Source organism: Cryptotermes secundus, unplaced genomic scaffold, assembly GCF_002891405.2.
Source record: "Cryptotermes secundus unplaced genomic scaffold, Csec_1.0 scaffold246, whole genome shotgun sequence".
Taxonomy (NCBI): Eukaryota; Metazoa; Arthropoda; class Insecta; order Blattodea; family Kalotermitidae; genus Cryptotermes; species Cryptotermes secundus.
Window position 1 is genome coordinate 133,298 of NW_019742444.1, and position 16,072 is coordinate 149,369.

The 16,072-nt window shown below is 40.5% G+C and overlaps 1 protein-coding gene across 5 annotated transcripts in view; it reads right to left on the minus strand.

Moving 5' to 3' along the window:
* The window catches only part of LOC111873115 (mucin-12), a 44,491-nt gene that overhangs the window by 22,973 nt on the left and 5,446 nt on the right, over positions 1–16,072 (minus strand). For 3 of the 5 annotated variants that reach the window (XM_033754974.1, XM_033754975.1, XM_033754976.1), the window contains exons 1-2: positions 6,541–6,646; positions 5,904–6,038 (exon numbers count right to left, since the gene is read on the minus strand). In XM_033754974.1, the coding sequence (XP_033610865.1) occupies positions 5,904–6,038; positions 6,541–6,610 (205 nt within the window). In that variant the 5' untranslated portion in view covers positions 6,611–6,646. Of the gene's footprint in view, positions 1–5,903; positions 6,039–6,540; positions 6,647–16,072 lie in introns of those variants that run through there. The other 2 variants (XM_023867540.2, XM_023867542.2) reach the window with 1 other exon arrangement.

Genomic DNA, 16,072 nt, shown 5'->3' on the forward strand with positions numbered 1-16,072 from the left:
TGTTCAATGTACAAAGCATGAACATCCACCACCACTGAGAGTTAACAATGAAAAGTGGAAACTACCAAAGATTCTGATTCTCACAGTTTATCAAACAATTTGAGGTTATTTTTGTACAAACTGTCTTTCGGATACCCCATAAAGACTAACTGTATGGGACGAAACTGGGAGAATATGGTGCCAAGACCATCTACAGCTAAAATGTCGAGGGAAGCATTTCAAGATAGTACAATCGCCAAAATGCTCATTGAGGACATCCAAAATTACATTTGCTGTGTGCAGTCAAGGCTGTCATCCTGTTGGAAGAAAGTTTCCTTGAACTGAACACCTGTAGCTTGGAGAGGTCAACATCCCTCTACACCACATGCGTAACTACTACCAGTACCTGTCCCCTCGAGAGCAACAGTACTGATACTGTCACCATGACCAGCTCATTAATGACTGGATGGGACATACATACCAGATCAGCACATTCCCCCACCATAAAGGATGACATGCTACATTTATTATAACAATCTTGTCCGAGTCAAACACACAGACAAAGGACAGCAGACCTCTGTGACTGGGCCTCTAGTGTGCTCAAATTACTATAGAAAGAGAATTACAGATCCCTGTACCCACTGAAAAACCAGGATGAAGCAAGACAGAACACTAATAATAAGGAAATTAATTTAACAATATTAGTTAGGGGCTCTAAACTATAACAAACCCTACCTAACTCAGCATTAACTGAAATGCAACTCAGCACTTTGAAGATTCTAATTATCTTACAGACTCCTTAAGAAGAGACAATAAATTTGCTTTAGGATGGAAATACTGGCTAGCCAAGGCTAACAATTACAGCATAACACACATGAAGAAGGGCATCCATAAGGAGAAGGATCAGGTAAATCAATTTTTAGAGCACAAGAGTTTCCATACACATTATGTGATACCCAGCATATCGCAACATATTTGCTTCATACATGCCCAATCTGATAGCAGATTAATTAAAATAAATATATTGTGTCCACAGACTCTTCCTGGGGCTTTATGGTTATACTTCAATACTGTGATATACCTCAGAAACCTGGAGAAAGAAAACTACCTCTCAAAGTCTACATTAGCACATTTCCACAAGTACTCCAATTTCAAGCTGGCAGATGTATGACTACTATTCAATATCTCAACACTCTTAAACTGTTACAGTTTCAGCAATTGCAGTGTATCTGCACTTTTAACATACCCAGTGTCTACATATAAAGAACCTATTTTTCATACCAAAGCGGCTTAATGCATTAAGAAAAATCACATACTATCTGTCACTACAGCAACAAAACAAACACCGTGGCTTTAGTCCACAAGTGAACTATACTGACCAAGCGATGGCCGCTTGTTGGCGAAGTTTGTGCCAACTTTAGGAGATAGAGGGTGTCACGTGATCAGCGCAACGAATCTCCATGGCCATTAATTTCGGTTTTCTAGACCGGAGCTGCTGTTTACTTGAAATAGTTCCTCAATTATCATCATGAGGCTGAGTGGACTCCGAAACAGACCCACTACTTCTCAGAAAGAATCTGGTAGCGCTGGGAATCGAAAACGGACCTCTGGATCTGTCAGTACAGCCCTTATAAATAAAACACAATTGACTGACAAGATGTATTGGTTTAATTTGTGGAAGCTTCATACATACATGCAATAGACAAACTCTTCCTGCCATCTGGGTATACACATTAATATTTACTTAATGTTAACATAATTTGTGCGTCAGGATTATGTGCATATATCCGTCTACTTTGTTAGTTTATGATGTATGGCCTCTGTTAAGAGCTCAAAATATTTCAGTTAGCACCTGAATTTTAATGAACTTCTCTACCCCTCTGACAGATCATACGACTCAATACACCTAGATAAATTTTAAATAAATATGTCATTCTGAACTGAGTTGCTTCATGAAAATATACAAAGATACAGGTGCACAAACATAACAATGATAACATCATATGACAAAATGAACAACTTTCCCTTTCCCTTAATAAAAAAAACAGGGCATTCTAGAAAATCTGAAAGCGCCAAACTTCAATCTGAGGAGCTAGATTTTGTATAGCTGTTTCCAAACTTTGTTTCTGCAAGGTGTGTTAAAAGGTGATCTTTTTTTTTTTCACTTAGTGGGGGGGAGGAGTCCAACTGGGTCCACTCGGCATGGCAGCCACTGATTGGCCTATTGTAGCCTGCCCCAGGTGATTACAATGATGGAGAATTTGGTGGTAAGAAGATTGGCAGAGGAAACCGAAGTACTCAGTGAAAACCCATCCCAGCACCACTTTGTCCACAACAAACCCCACTTGACCAGAACCTGGATTGAACCCAGGCCACCACGGTGGGAAGCCAGCGACTAACCACTTGAGCTATGGCGCAGCCAGGGTGGATCATCAGTGAGAGAGTGAAGAGGATAATAAGGAAACTGGGGGGTGGGGCAGTCACCAGTACTTACTGTGTTGTGATGTTAGTCATTCTGGGTTCAGCCAGCAGCATTACCAGAAGACAGGTAAGTATATTTCTTTCAAGACACAACAATGCTATAATCTGGAGCAACGTCCAATCACATTTCATTGTTGTCAGTTTGCCATATAACCAGAAGCACAAGACATTGAAACATGGCCCCATTCACTTCACTTTTTTACAATCAAGCTATCATTACCATGTCAAACAGCTGTAAGACCAACTACTAAAGTATGAACCATCTGAGAGAAATCATGTAGCTATTATGGAAGACAAAAATTGGTTTTTATGTTGTGGCAGAAACTGCTAAATTACCCACCACTTTGAAGGTAACAAATCAAAACATTACACATTTTTCTTTTTTTCTCTTATTGCTAGTGAGGTGGGACTAAGTCCCTTGTACTGCAGCCACTTCTGGCCTATTGTACCAGCCCCAGATGATACGTGAGGGTGACTGTGGAGCAATTGGTGGAATGAAGATTGTCAGGGGAAACCGAAGTACTCGGAGAAAACCTGCCCCAGCGCCACTTCATCCACCACAAATCCCACTTGACCAGGCCCCAGGATCGAACCTGGGCCGCCACAGTGGGAAGCCGCCAACTAACCACTTGAGAACATTACGCATAGCAAGCCATAAGACACCTAGCCAGATATGACATGGTACTTTTTTTAACCAATCAGTGTATGACATTACAATCTCTTGGCCAGCAGATATATCATATTTCACAATACACTAACCAACACTTGCATGCTTACTACCTCCATGCCCCACCCTAGTCAAATCTCTGTAAAATATTCCATAACTTCATATTCTTTTACAGAAATATACACAAACGTAGCTTCAAAAACAAAATGGAGGGTACAAAACATGTTCTGCTGCATTTTCATAACTATACAAAGTTCACTTTTGCATCATTCTACAAATCATTTAGCCAGCTTCTCAGACACCTGTGCAAAACACCCAAAATGAATAATTTTCCTCATAATGCAATTATTAACATTCCACATACTCTTACACACAACCACTACGCACAGCACTTCATCTATCCACAGCCTACACTATGAGTAAGAGACAAAATTATATATAATGACATATAAATATATAATAAGCAAGGTTTCATGACTTAACAAGTATTGTACGAAAGGTTTTTCCAGACATGTAAAAATCAAATGAACAACATGATTCATGAAATAAATATGCAATGAAAATGCCAAGAATTGAAAATTACAACTCATATAACATTTTATTATACTCTTCAACACTTTAAGATGATTCCCATGTTTAGGTAAAAGGAAACTTTGGGGGAAGACACAGAATCATTTCCTCGAATCTGCATGCACGTACACTACCTGCCTAGAGAGGACATTAAATACATTACTTCAGAAAAATGTATTATAGCGTTCACAATTATTAATGATCTGTGTTGCACTGAGAGACGAGACATATTCCATGATGCTGCCAGACCACTGCCCACAGATGTATGAACTAATTATGGTGGAATACATGCAACATATTAATAATTAGCACCAACACAAAATTAAAATAGAGCAAAACTGTCTATTTAACTAATCCAAAGTATCATCATCACTGTCCTCACTGCATTCACAGCTTGAGTTTCAGACATGAATTCTTGTGGACTGACAATAATGGATTGAAGTATGTCAACTCTTTTTACAATAAAATCTTCTTGCAGATTTTCTCTGTGCCTGACAAGAGTCTTTCCATATTAAAATGGTTATGCAGTCCATTGCATAATATGTCCACTTCTCAGTACCGGCAAAAGTAAATTTCATATTTTTCTTTGCCACATAACCCTTTACTTGTGGCCATCAGTTCTACAGGGTTGTACTAGCACTGACAATGTGATAAAACATACCATTCGATGAATAGATTCCTAAGCTATGGCGTCAATTTCATAAATTTTGTGCCCACATCCATTTCCTTTCACCAATTCCAGTAAATCTGTCTTCTATGATATAACACTCAGTTCTGCTGAAAGTTTTTCTTGCTGGGGTTACCCTTCAACTCTTGATGATGGAAGCGACAAGATATTTCAAAATGTCTCCTCACTTTCGTTGGACTACATAGTGTTTTATCCTTCAGACCCCTTCTTTCAAACCACTGGTCTGATAACATGATTTCCTTGAGTGGCTCTGCCTAATCCATTTCTCTTCTGAACAGTAAATTTGTGAACTGCCCTATTTTCAGATTTTATGCATTATTCTCAAGTACGCAATCCTCGCAGTCACAATACCACTACACTTCTTCAAAGGCTTCTGCCATCACTGCATTTTGTATATTTAAACCTGCGGCCTCTAAATCTGTTACAGAGATTAATATCTCCATTCAAACCTCACAGATTATTACATTCCACAAACAAGGTAATTGGATACCGGGAATTGGCCCCTATCAGACACCTTCAACACTTTACATCATACAATATAATTATCAAAATTAGTAAGTTATCCACCTCTTTTTACTTTCTGAGTCTTCCCTGAAGATTATAACTGTACATTTCGCCTTATCATCAGGAACAACCAGGCACCACAAGCTATGGCAGTAAGTTGTACTTTGGCAAGGTTGCAACAGTGGCTGCTGGCTACTCCGTGCCCCACCCAACATAGCTGTAAACTCTAGACTCTATATCTCTAGCCTGTTCAAGAACACCTGCCATTCTTGTCCTTGATCCACTGTTATAAATTAATACCAAACGATACTATTACATTAATACACTAAAAGTATAACTTGGAAAGCACGTTTCACAAAAGAGCTACTTTCAACTAGATAATTACAACTCAAGTGTGACTACCTTGTTGGCTAAATTACACAGCACTCTGTTGCTACAAAATAACTGAGCCCATTGGCTATAATCTGCGACAAGTAGAATAACAGACTAAAAAATGTATATAAGGAAATCCTACCATAATAAATGCCTTATCATTTATGAAACCCTGAAGTGTAATGTAATGTAATGTATCTGCATCCTTACATAGGACTATGAAAGTAGCATTTATGTATATGTTACTTTTTCTGGTTTCAAATCTTGAAAACACAGCAGTTACACATCACTGTAAATTAAACTTACAGTGCATTTCATCCGGCATGTATTTACATGTTCCATGTGATCTCAGAATAGACAGCAATTATTTCCCTAAAGAACATTAACTAATTAGTCTGGAATGCAGATGCAGTGTTTTCTGTCAGACAGAAATTATATTTAAATTTGGAGAGGGGCTACTTTATGATACTGTCAGTACTGAAGCTACAGAACACTGTAACAGCACGATGATCAGTGAACTGTAAAGGAACTGGAAAAAAGTGGTTATGACCCAATCCAAGTACTAGCCCAGCATCTGCCTGGAGGGATTCATGAAAACTTTCAATATTATTCAGATGAACCTCAAGCAAATATGAATTCTACCTTGATTCACAGGGTAGTACCCATACTGGTGCTGCTGCTGTTCATACTGGCTGGATCCTGGCTGCAGTGGTAGTCGGGAATAAAAAGAAGGCTCCAAAGGCTGATACAAGTTTTCTGTTGGATCACGTCCACTACCTAAACAACATGAAACAATGCTCACAGTGGCATATAAGTCTATAATATTTATCATATGAACTACAAAAAGGGGAGTTGGGTGTACTTTCCAGTTTCGACTACATAAGATTATAACCTCAAACTTACGAAACGAACTGTTCTACGTGGACTTCATAAATATTAAATAAAAGTATCATACATTTGACGGAATACACATATAGAACTGCACAATTGCATTGCAATGAAAAACATCTCATTTCATGCTATACTGCACCTAAAACGCTGCATATCTGAAACTTTTTACACAAACACTGAATGTACGCTAACAACCGGCATGGTCATGGGGACAGATGCATCAGGGTATGGAATCACCCAAATGGAATCCTTTCTTTCCTTTGGACAAGATCGATGGGGTCGAAAATACCGTCACTGCGAGAACACACACCAATAACGTACAATATATTGTCATATATATGTTGTAAACGTTCCCGATTAAACAAATATAAACATTAAACTTACATACGCAATGCAACTATACACACATATACGCAAATTTCCTTCACCAAGCTGCTTTCCAAAACTCCCAAAATCATAAACGCAGGATGTAACAAAGATGGCCGCTCTATTTTTAGACGCCATCTATTGTTGGTTGTAGGAACTTGTCAAAGTTCCTTGTTCATTGTTTCATAGTGCCATCTGTTACGTAGTGATAGAACTTACACTATTACGGAATTTGAATTTTACGTAGCGCATCAAAACACTAATCAACACTGAGAATACAAGAAAAACATGGAATAAATATATTAATATTAGCAATGAACATGATATTTATAACATATATTTTGTTGAAACCAAACCTATATTCTGTACATCTTCATACACATGACAGGTCCAAACGTCCTTGAAAATTAAGACATACACCTTACATCAAAATGTGATTTCATGTGATATTATTAAACGAAAACCAGAAATTCAATATGTTTTGAATAATTTACTTCATATGTACGTTCAGGCCAGCACTCCAAACACCACTATACTCACAATCTATTTTTAGATCGTACGCCTAAAGCATCATGCTAGATCAGGTTATGCTTCTAAGTTGGCAGACGTGAAAACCGTAAGACATAGCCGTGTAAATACGCGAACACAATCTGAAAACTACTCGCCAGCATTTCTGTACTGGAGGTATGTTTTCTAATTACACAGGTCTGAACACAGCGAACGTCCATAAACATTTCGTAGTTCCAATAAATACACCTCCCTTTACCTCATCTCATCTGTGTGAATTGTGTGAATTCGATTTTGGCAATATTAAACTATCACAACGTAGTTCCCAGTATTTCGCATGCCTGTTTGCACGTACATATAGTCACGCCCTTTAAGGACAGACTTTGATTGCACAGTCATATATATTATTAAATTCTCATCCAATTTATATTCACCAGTCACAGCAGACAACCATTACTGTCTTATAGGAGTGAGCAGGGATAGACTTTTGTGCCATGAAGACGTATGGAGGGCATGAAAGACAATAACTGTCACCATCAGCATGATCAACATAGTCTCCAAAACGCAGGCACTGTTCGTTACTTGAAAATATTAGGCTCTAAACGCATTTTAATCGAGAATTTATTAAGTGTACTCTCTTGCTCCAATATTTTCTTTATAAATGCCACGCCACTAAATTTGTAAATTGATATTTGATTATTCTTAGAATATTTACAGACTCTCTTTCAACTTGCATAGGTTATACAGAGTCGAAGGAGATGAGGAGATGTTCATGAATGATAAATAAGACAACACATGAAAGGCGGGATCTTGGCCAATTTCAAGGTTCACTGTTCATAATGTATGTAATGTCGTCAAGAAGAAACGGAAAATCACCGGACTGACAGAATATTTTCAAATGTATTTCAGACTGCCTCTGTGGTCTAGTGGTCAGAGTTCATAGCTACAGAGCCAAAGGTCCACGATTCGATTCCCGGCGCTACCAGATTTTGAGTAGTGGGGCTGGAACGGGGTCCACTGAGGTGCTACTTGAATGGAAAAGTAGCGGCTCCGGTCTATAAAACCGAGATTAACGGCCGTGGGGAATTTTTTTATTGTAGAAAAAATACTGTAAAAAAAGGCCCATCCGGCCTTCTGTAGCACATTCTTATAAACATCTTATTCTATAATAGCGGTCACCCCGCGATTCTTAATATAGATCTGAACTTAAATCTGAGAGTGTACTGTTAATAATCAGTAAGTTACTTCTTTCACTTTCCTTACATATCTGTTTTATATAAATATATGAATGCTGTTTATGAAGTCACAGACGCCTTGCAGAAATCTTTTTTCTTCTAGCCTTAAGAGCTCTATAACTGACTTTGAGTATCCTTTTTGGCTGTTCTCAGACAAAATGTCCATCATTGTTGTCCGCTGGTCCTCGTACAGTTTACAGTCCCAGAAGATATGTTCCTCCGTTTGCAGCCCATCACTGTTGCCAGTTGGTCCTCTTACAGTTTACAGCCCCAGAAGATATGTTCCTCCGTTTGCAGCCCATCACTGTTGCCCGCTGGTCCTCGTACAGTTTACAGTCCCAGAAGATATGTTCCTCCGTTTGCAGCCCATCAACACATTCGCATTCGGCCGTGGTCACAAGTTAAATCTGTTTAAGCACGGGAACCGTTGCGCTGACCACGTGATACCCTCTATCCGCAAAAGTTGGCACTATTCGCCGACAAGAGGATGTCGCTCGGTCGGTATAGTTCACTTGCGGACTATAGGCCGCGGAGTTTAAATTTAAACTAGTATTTTCCCACCATACGTCACTGACACAGATCGCCACCGACAGGCAATGGCCAGAAAACTTCGAAGGAATGTTAGCTACCATCATCCTCACATCGGTTATCAGTAGAGAAGTGACAAAATTGGGCAAAAATTAAACTTTTTTAGTTCAAAACAAACAAATAAAACATAATATCAGCCATGAGCTCTACAGGGATTATGTAAAAATAAATATTCATGCAGCACCGTAACAATTCAGGAGGGCTTGCTTTGCCTCTTAGAATTTCTGTTCGCCAATAAATAACGTACAGTATGTGGAGTGGACGAGCAAGTCTATCCTGTCTCCGATAAAAAAAAAAGTTATGAGAAGAACTAATCGTATACTTTCTTTGAAACGACACTGACAACACAGAAAACGACGCGTCCAACAATTCAACTATTGCGTGTGTATTCGCTGCCGCGGTAACGTTTTTACCGAGCAGTTGTCTAGCAAAGAAATGGGAAAGCACATACAGACTGATGGGAGGAATTTATGAAGTATGCCGTTGAGATGGGCTCAGGTGGCATGATACACATACCAAGTTTCATACAGATTTGTTCAGGCATTCAAAAGTTTATGGGGGACGGGACATATAGACATACAGACAGCATGGTGATCTCATAAGTCTACTTTTATTTTTGGTTTTTCCAAAATAATGAAAGTAGGAAAACATTTGGTCAAAATCACTCCAATGGGTCTCGAGGTATAGGACAAGAAAGCGTAAAAATCCATTTTGTTTAACTGTGTCGAAAATCGTAAGACATGGAAAATTTGTAGTGGACATAAAGTGTTTCAGTTTTCTTTATGTTTGTTCGAAACATTTTCGCTCTATTAAATATTTAGCGCGTTAGGGCAACTATGCGGGCAGAAACGCGGGACTTCATGAATGCGTCCGGTACTGTTATTGCTTTTAACATAAAACTAAAGTCGATAATTTTTAGTAAAATTTCCCAGCATCAAATCATACGAAAATCCGTTCAGTGAATCCAGAGTCATTACACAAGAAAATCCCGTCATGGCAAAGCTAACAGACACATTTGTTTTTTGTTTTTAAACTGTTGTTATAAACGTGTTGAAAACATGAAGAACAACCGGACAAGAATAAGTAGGAACTGGTTTGCAAAATTAATTTTGATTCCATAGCTGCAGTATTACACGTGCCAGTAATTGTAACATCGCATTTTTTGTCACGCTACGCTATATTACATGAACAAGCTTACTGCATTTTTACGAACCGTTACAAACCACACATAGAATAGTCTGTCTTATATATGAAGCAATATCTTAATCTCGTTGCCATGATATTTCTCCTTCAAGAAAATAATAATAAGTCTTTCACGCCAGACTCTTTATATTGAGCACTGATGCTTGCCTGTGACGATTTTTCAAATACAAAAATTTCCAGTCTGGTGATTTTCGAACACAAAGTTTCTAGTTTATCAGGTAATGTAAAAGTAAAGCTATCCCTGTAATAGGCCGTGGAGGCCCACTGGGTTGTGAGACATTGAGGTTCCCACATTATCTAGATAATCGACTCATAGATAGCGGTAAGGTTGACAGCCTTACGCGCCGGCCGCCCTTTACCCTCAAGAATATTCCTGGTACTCATTTCTGTTAGAGGCTGAGTCGACCCCAAGGCCATAGTGCGGCTGGAAGGATTAGGTACATTGAAAAAATCCACCTCATCGGGATTCGATCCCGCGACCTTCCGGCTTGTAAGATAGTGCCTCAACCATTTACGCTACCGCGTGCCCCCAGTCTATCAGGTACGGTAAAAATATTTTCTTTTATCCCAAATTTGTGTAAAATATATGTATTCAAAAGTCAAGATTTTCTATTTAAAATCTGGCATTGTCTAATATATTTAGAATCGCGCACTGAGGAACCCAAACGAGTTTTCCAGTACTATCCATGTTCGATGGCCGATAATAAAAATTAGCCTTGTTTATGACAAATAATATATTCTTAATAAGTACATTATCAAGAGGAAGGTTTCGTTTGCGATTATGACATGCGGTATTGGTTCCTTTGCAAAACGGAACCAGTGATATTCCTTCCTCAGTTCTGATAAAATAATCTTAGGTCAATAATAGCATATCGCAGAACGGGATTATCAACTGGTCGGTTTTCTGTTTCCTAGTCTGGCCTCAACAACGAAAACATTCACATTGTAAAATAACATATAACATAAATATATAAAAAAAAATCAGTGATATTTGCTACAGCTTCACGACCTGAAATAGAAAGTCACGAAAAGACATCCTTGTTTGGAAACATAATCTCAATCCGTGCAGTCATTCAATTGAAATATTCAATTTTAATCAGTCGGAAATTCGCAGTCAACCAAATCTGACAGTGTCACTTCCTGGAAAAAAAACAAACAAACAAAAACATAATTCCCCCCAAATCTCACACTTCCTTCCCTGTCCCTTTCTGGCTTATTTTAAACTTCAGTCTCTCCTGCTCAATTTTATTTTCAAAACATTTTAAACTGAATTAGGGAATTTAACAGCCTCGTCATAGGCTTACTGCTAAGTCTTCCTGTTGTAACTATAGTGTTTTCATTGTATGACGTCGCCGCGTCGCCGAAAACAAGTATAATTCCCTCAGTAGCCATTTTCCAAGCATGTTCGCACCGTTATAGAGACCCTATATTATTTCCTTAAGTGACAGTATCAATATTGGCACTGTATGAAGTCAATAGAACACGTTGAATTCTCATTACCAAAAGACTGTACTGATATGTTGTCATTTGGAAGCAGCGTTGAAGCTACATTCATCAGCCATTAACCCTTTGCAGAATAAAACAACCGCCTTCAAATTTTATCTCAAGCAAATACATTTTGAATCCAATAAATATACACTGTCTGTATTATGCCACAGTGTCTTCCAGTAACACTGCTGCAACAATACTCGTACGTCAAGGCCGCGCCATAGCTCAAGCGGTTAATCGCTGGCTTCCCACCGCCGCGGCCCGGCTTCGATCCCGGGTCTGGTCAAGTGGGTTTTGTGATAGACAAAGTGGCGCTGGGGCGGGTTTCCTCCGAGTACTTCGGTTTCCCTTGCCAACCTTCATTCCACCAAATTCTCCATCATAATTACCCGGGGCAGGTTATAATAGGCCAATCAGTGGCTGCCGTGCCGAGTGGACCCAGTTGGACTCCACCCCCCCCCCACTAAGAGAATTAAAAAAAAAGTGATTAAAATGCTTGGAGGCCCGTTGCTATGCGTGCAGTATTATCTAGTTTTGATACTGTATGCAATTGTGTATTTGCCTGATGTTGGCTTTCTAAAAAGCCAAAACGTGTAGCAAAATATTGTTAAACATCAACTGCTTTATTGTTGTGTTGTGACGGATTTTAATAAAGAAATTTATATATTTAACACAACAGGATGCATCCATTGAAAAAAAGAATATAATCATCACTGATACTTAATAACACTCATGGGCGCCCAAGGCCTTTTTTTTCCAAGGAACGGGAGCCAAAAGACTGACTTACAAACTCACGATTAAGCTTTTCAATTATATTTTTTATTGATCATCCTGGAGTGTTCATGACAGAAAAATTATTTAAGTCTTTTTAATTTAGTTATTAATATTTGGGGAGGGGGGGTACGCGGTAGCGTAGTTGATTGAGGGGCTATGCTACAAGCCGGAAGGTCGCGGGTTCAAGGCCCGATGATGTAATTGGATTTTTTTCAATTGACCTAATCCTTCCAGCTGCACTATGGCCCTGGGGTTGACTCAGCCTCCAACAGAAATTAGTGCCAGGAATTAATTAAATAATTTTCCTGGGGAGTAAAGCGTGGCCGGCACGTAAGGCTGACAACCTTACCGCCATCTTTGAGCCGATTGTCTAGATAATGTGGGACCCTCAACGTCTCACAACCCTATGGGCCTTCACGGCCTGGTACAGTGATAGCTTTACTTTGTTGCTTATTAATATTTGGTATATTCCCTTTTCTTCAATTCTAATTTCTTCAGGAGGCCCGGGGGGAGGGACAAAATGTCTGCCTTAACCCCCCCCCCCACGGCCGGGGGACCATGCACACACCTAGCATTACCCTGAAATACAATATCAACAGTTAAACATTTACAGGCATATAGACGCGCTGATAACGTTCGTTGAAATTCAATGCGGATCATTATTTTGGTATCTCCTTTTCTTTGCCCCTTTCGTACATTAATTTCCTTACTTCTTTCCCAAATATTCCTTCCTTCCCCCTTCCTTCATGACTGTGATGTATCTTATTTAAAACTGTTAATCTATGCTTCATGACCCCCCCCCCATGCACACAGTCATTCACAAACTGTATTCAATTATACAGCTAAAAAACTCCGTCTCTTTAGTCCGCAATCGAACTATACTGACCGAGCGACCGCCGCTTATCGGCGAAGTTAGTGCCAACTTTTACGGATAGATGGTGTCGCGTGGTCAGCACAACGAATCCCCACGGCCGTTAATTTCGGTTTTCTAGACCGAAACCGCTACTTTTCCACTCCAGTAGCTCCTCAGTTATCCTCACGAGGCTGAGTGGACCCCGTTCCAGAACCACTACTTTTCAGAAAATCTGGTAGCGCCGGGAATCGAACCTGGGACCTCTGGATCTGTAGCCAGGAACTCTGACCACTAGACCACAGAGGCGGTCCAATTTTACTGTTACATTAAATAATATGACAACATAATCTTGTGGAATGTACTGCCGTGTAGGTCGGCAGTTCACCGACGTTTCAGAGAAGCATATTACCGCCATCTTCAGGGTCGAAGGGCAACCCAAGCAAGTATCCAGTAAAAAGCGCGTGGCAAAACCGCCTGCTTCTTTTCTTGCTGGTTATTTGCTTCGCAGAATTTCACCGACGTTGCGAAGGAATATACTGCCTCCGTCTTCAGGGTCGAATATTAAACCCAGCAAGGAAAGAGTACGAAGCAGACGGTATGCAGCACTTCAACCGCACTGCACGGCATTACAGCCCAGAAGAGAGTAAGATACCTAGACGCCACTGTGAGAACCTCACATCTAACATAGCTCAAAGCAAGAACTGTGGAACCAGACAAACAGCCGTTGCTAGCGAACGGCTCTGAAACAACATTCGTTCTCGGCAACGGCCTCGAAACAAACAACGGAACAACGTCCGTTGCTAGGCATCAGATAATATACCAGAGTCGTTGCTGAGAAACAGATTCTCAAACAAACATGTTCCCATGGAAACAATTAACAAGCAACAGATGAACGGTGTTCTGTGCGGTCCGTGCTAAGATATAACCGGGACGGTTTGGGGCAACTAATCAGCTGCAAGAGTGTTCAGTTGAAAGTCGGGCTGTGAAGAGAAGACTAGGAGGTTGGTGTGGAATGGCCGCCAGCCTGGGAGTTAGTCAGAGAGTCGTTTGTTGTTAGACTCTGATAGCTGAGGCACGGTGATAGTGCGGGAGCCCAGAGTAAGGGGAACGTCCGCCGATGAAAGCCGTTACCAGGCAACGGGTACAGGAGACTGTAATATACGGAGGACACTAGTCTGTGTGTGTGACAGCTATCTGTAAAGTTTAGTCACGAGTCGTGAGTGTATAAGTCGTCAATAAATCCAATTACCAATCCAAACCACGTTTATAGTTACACTCAAACACATGACATTATTACTGCTTTACAGAAAAATGGGTGATCCTGTGTGTTTATGTCTGATCACCAAAATGCATACAAAATCACAATATAAAAACAGCAATAAATAGCTCGAAAATGTGGCAAGTTTCAAATATTTCAAAACGATGTTAATAAATCAAGGTTGCAATCGTGAAGGAATTAAGATCATAAAAAGTATTCAGTAAAAGTTTGCTACCGTCCAGTTCAATTCGGAATAAGCTGTCTCCTGTCTTGTTATCTAAAATATACATATTAGATACCCTGTGGCATGTAGACCAGTTGGATAGCAACAGAAGCGAAAGAGGCAACTATACAATAGTCGTTGCTAAGTAACAGGCTTCGAAAACAAGCAACAATGTCATAGCAGTAATGGAACGGTGTTTTCTGTAAGACCCTTGCCGATATGTTATAAGCAGGACGATCAGTTGAGTTCAGTAACTTTGAATTTAACTTGAGTTGAGTTGAGTTGGTTGGTGAGTGACTGAAATATTCAGTGAGTTAGAGAACTACTGAGGTTCAGTCTTTGCGAGCTGTAGCTGTGAGAAGCTGGTAGCTGAGGCCGAAGACAGCTCGGGAACCCAGAGGAAGCGGAACGTCCACCGTTGGCAGCCGCTACCGAGCAACGGTTAGTGAAGACGTGACTGCGGACACGTGTGTGTGTGTGTGTATGTGTTGTGTGTGTGTGTGTGTGTGCGCGCGCGCGCGCGCGCGCGCGCGCGCGCGCGCGCGCGCGCGCGCGCGCGCGCGCGCGCGCGCGTGCGCGTGAAACAGTGAAGTTTGAAATGTAGTCACGCGCTGTATCAAAGAGTCCAATAAATCCGATCATCAATCAAAACCCCGTCTATAGTCACTCATATACGTGACAACATACGATATATACGTGTAAAACTATGATTTTACCTGTCGTATTACATGAGTGTGAAACTTGACCTGTCACACTGAGGGAAGCAGATAGATGGAGGGTGCTTGATAACACGATACTGGAGAAATAATGAGGAACTTCAAAACTTGTGCTCATCACCGACTATTATTAGAATGATCTAATCAAGGAGAATGAGATGGACATTGCACGTAGCATGTATGGAAGAAGAGGGGAAAAAAATGGTCAGAAAACCTGAACCGAAGACGCCACTTTGAATACCTTGGCACAGATGGGTAGGCGATTTTAAAACAGGTCTTAAAAAGTGTTGGAAGGTGTGGACTGGATTCACGTTGTTCAAGATAAGGTCCGGTGTCGTGCCCTTGTGAACACGAGAACGAAACTTCGTGTCTCATAAAGGACGGCTCGCTGAGCAACTATTACCTCAAAAAGAATCCTGTTCCATGGGATTAGTTTTATGACGACGCCCCTGTGTTTGACGAAGTACCACGCCATGAAGGGAGCCGGGATAACGTAGTCTGTATAGCGACTGGCTATAGGCTGAACGACGAAGGGGTCGGAGTTCAAGTCCCGGTAGGGTCAAGAATTTTCTCTTATCCACGTCGTCCAGACCAGCTCTGGGGTCCATCCAAGCTCCTATCCAATGGGTACAGGAGCTCTTTCCCCGGGGTTAAAGCGGCAGGGGCGTGAAGCTGACCACTCACCTCCAACTAATGCCGAGGTCCAGAA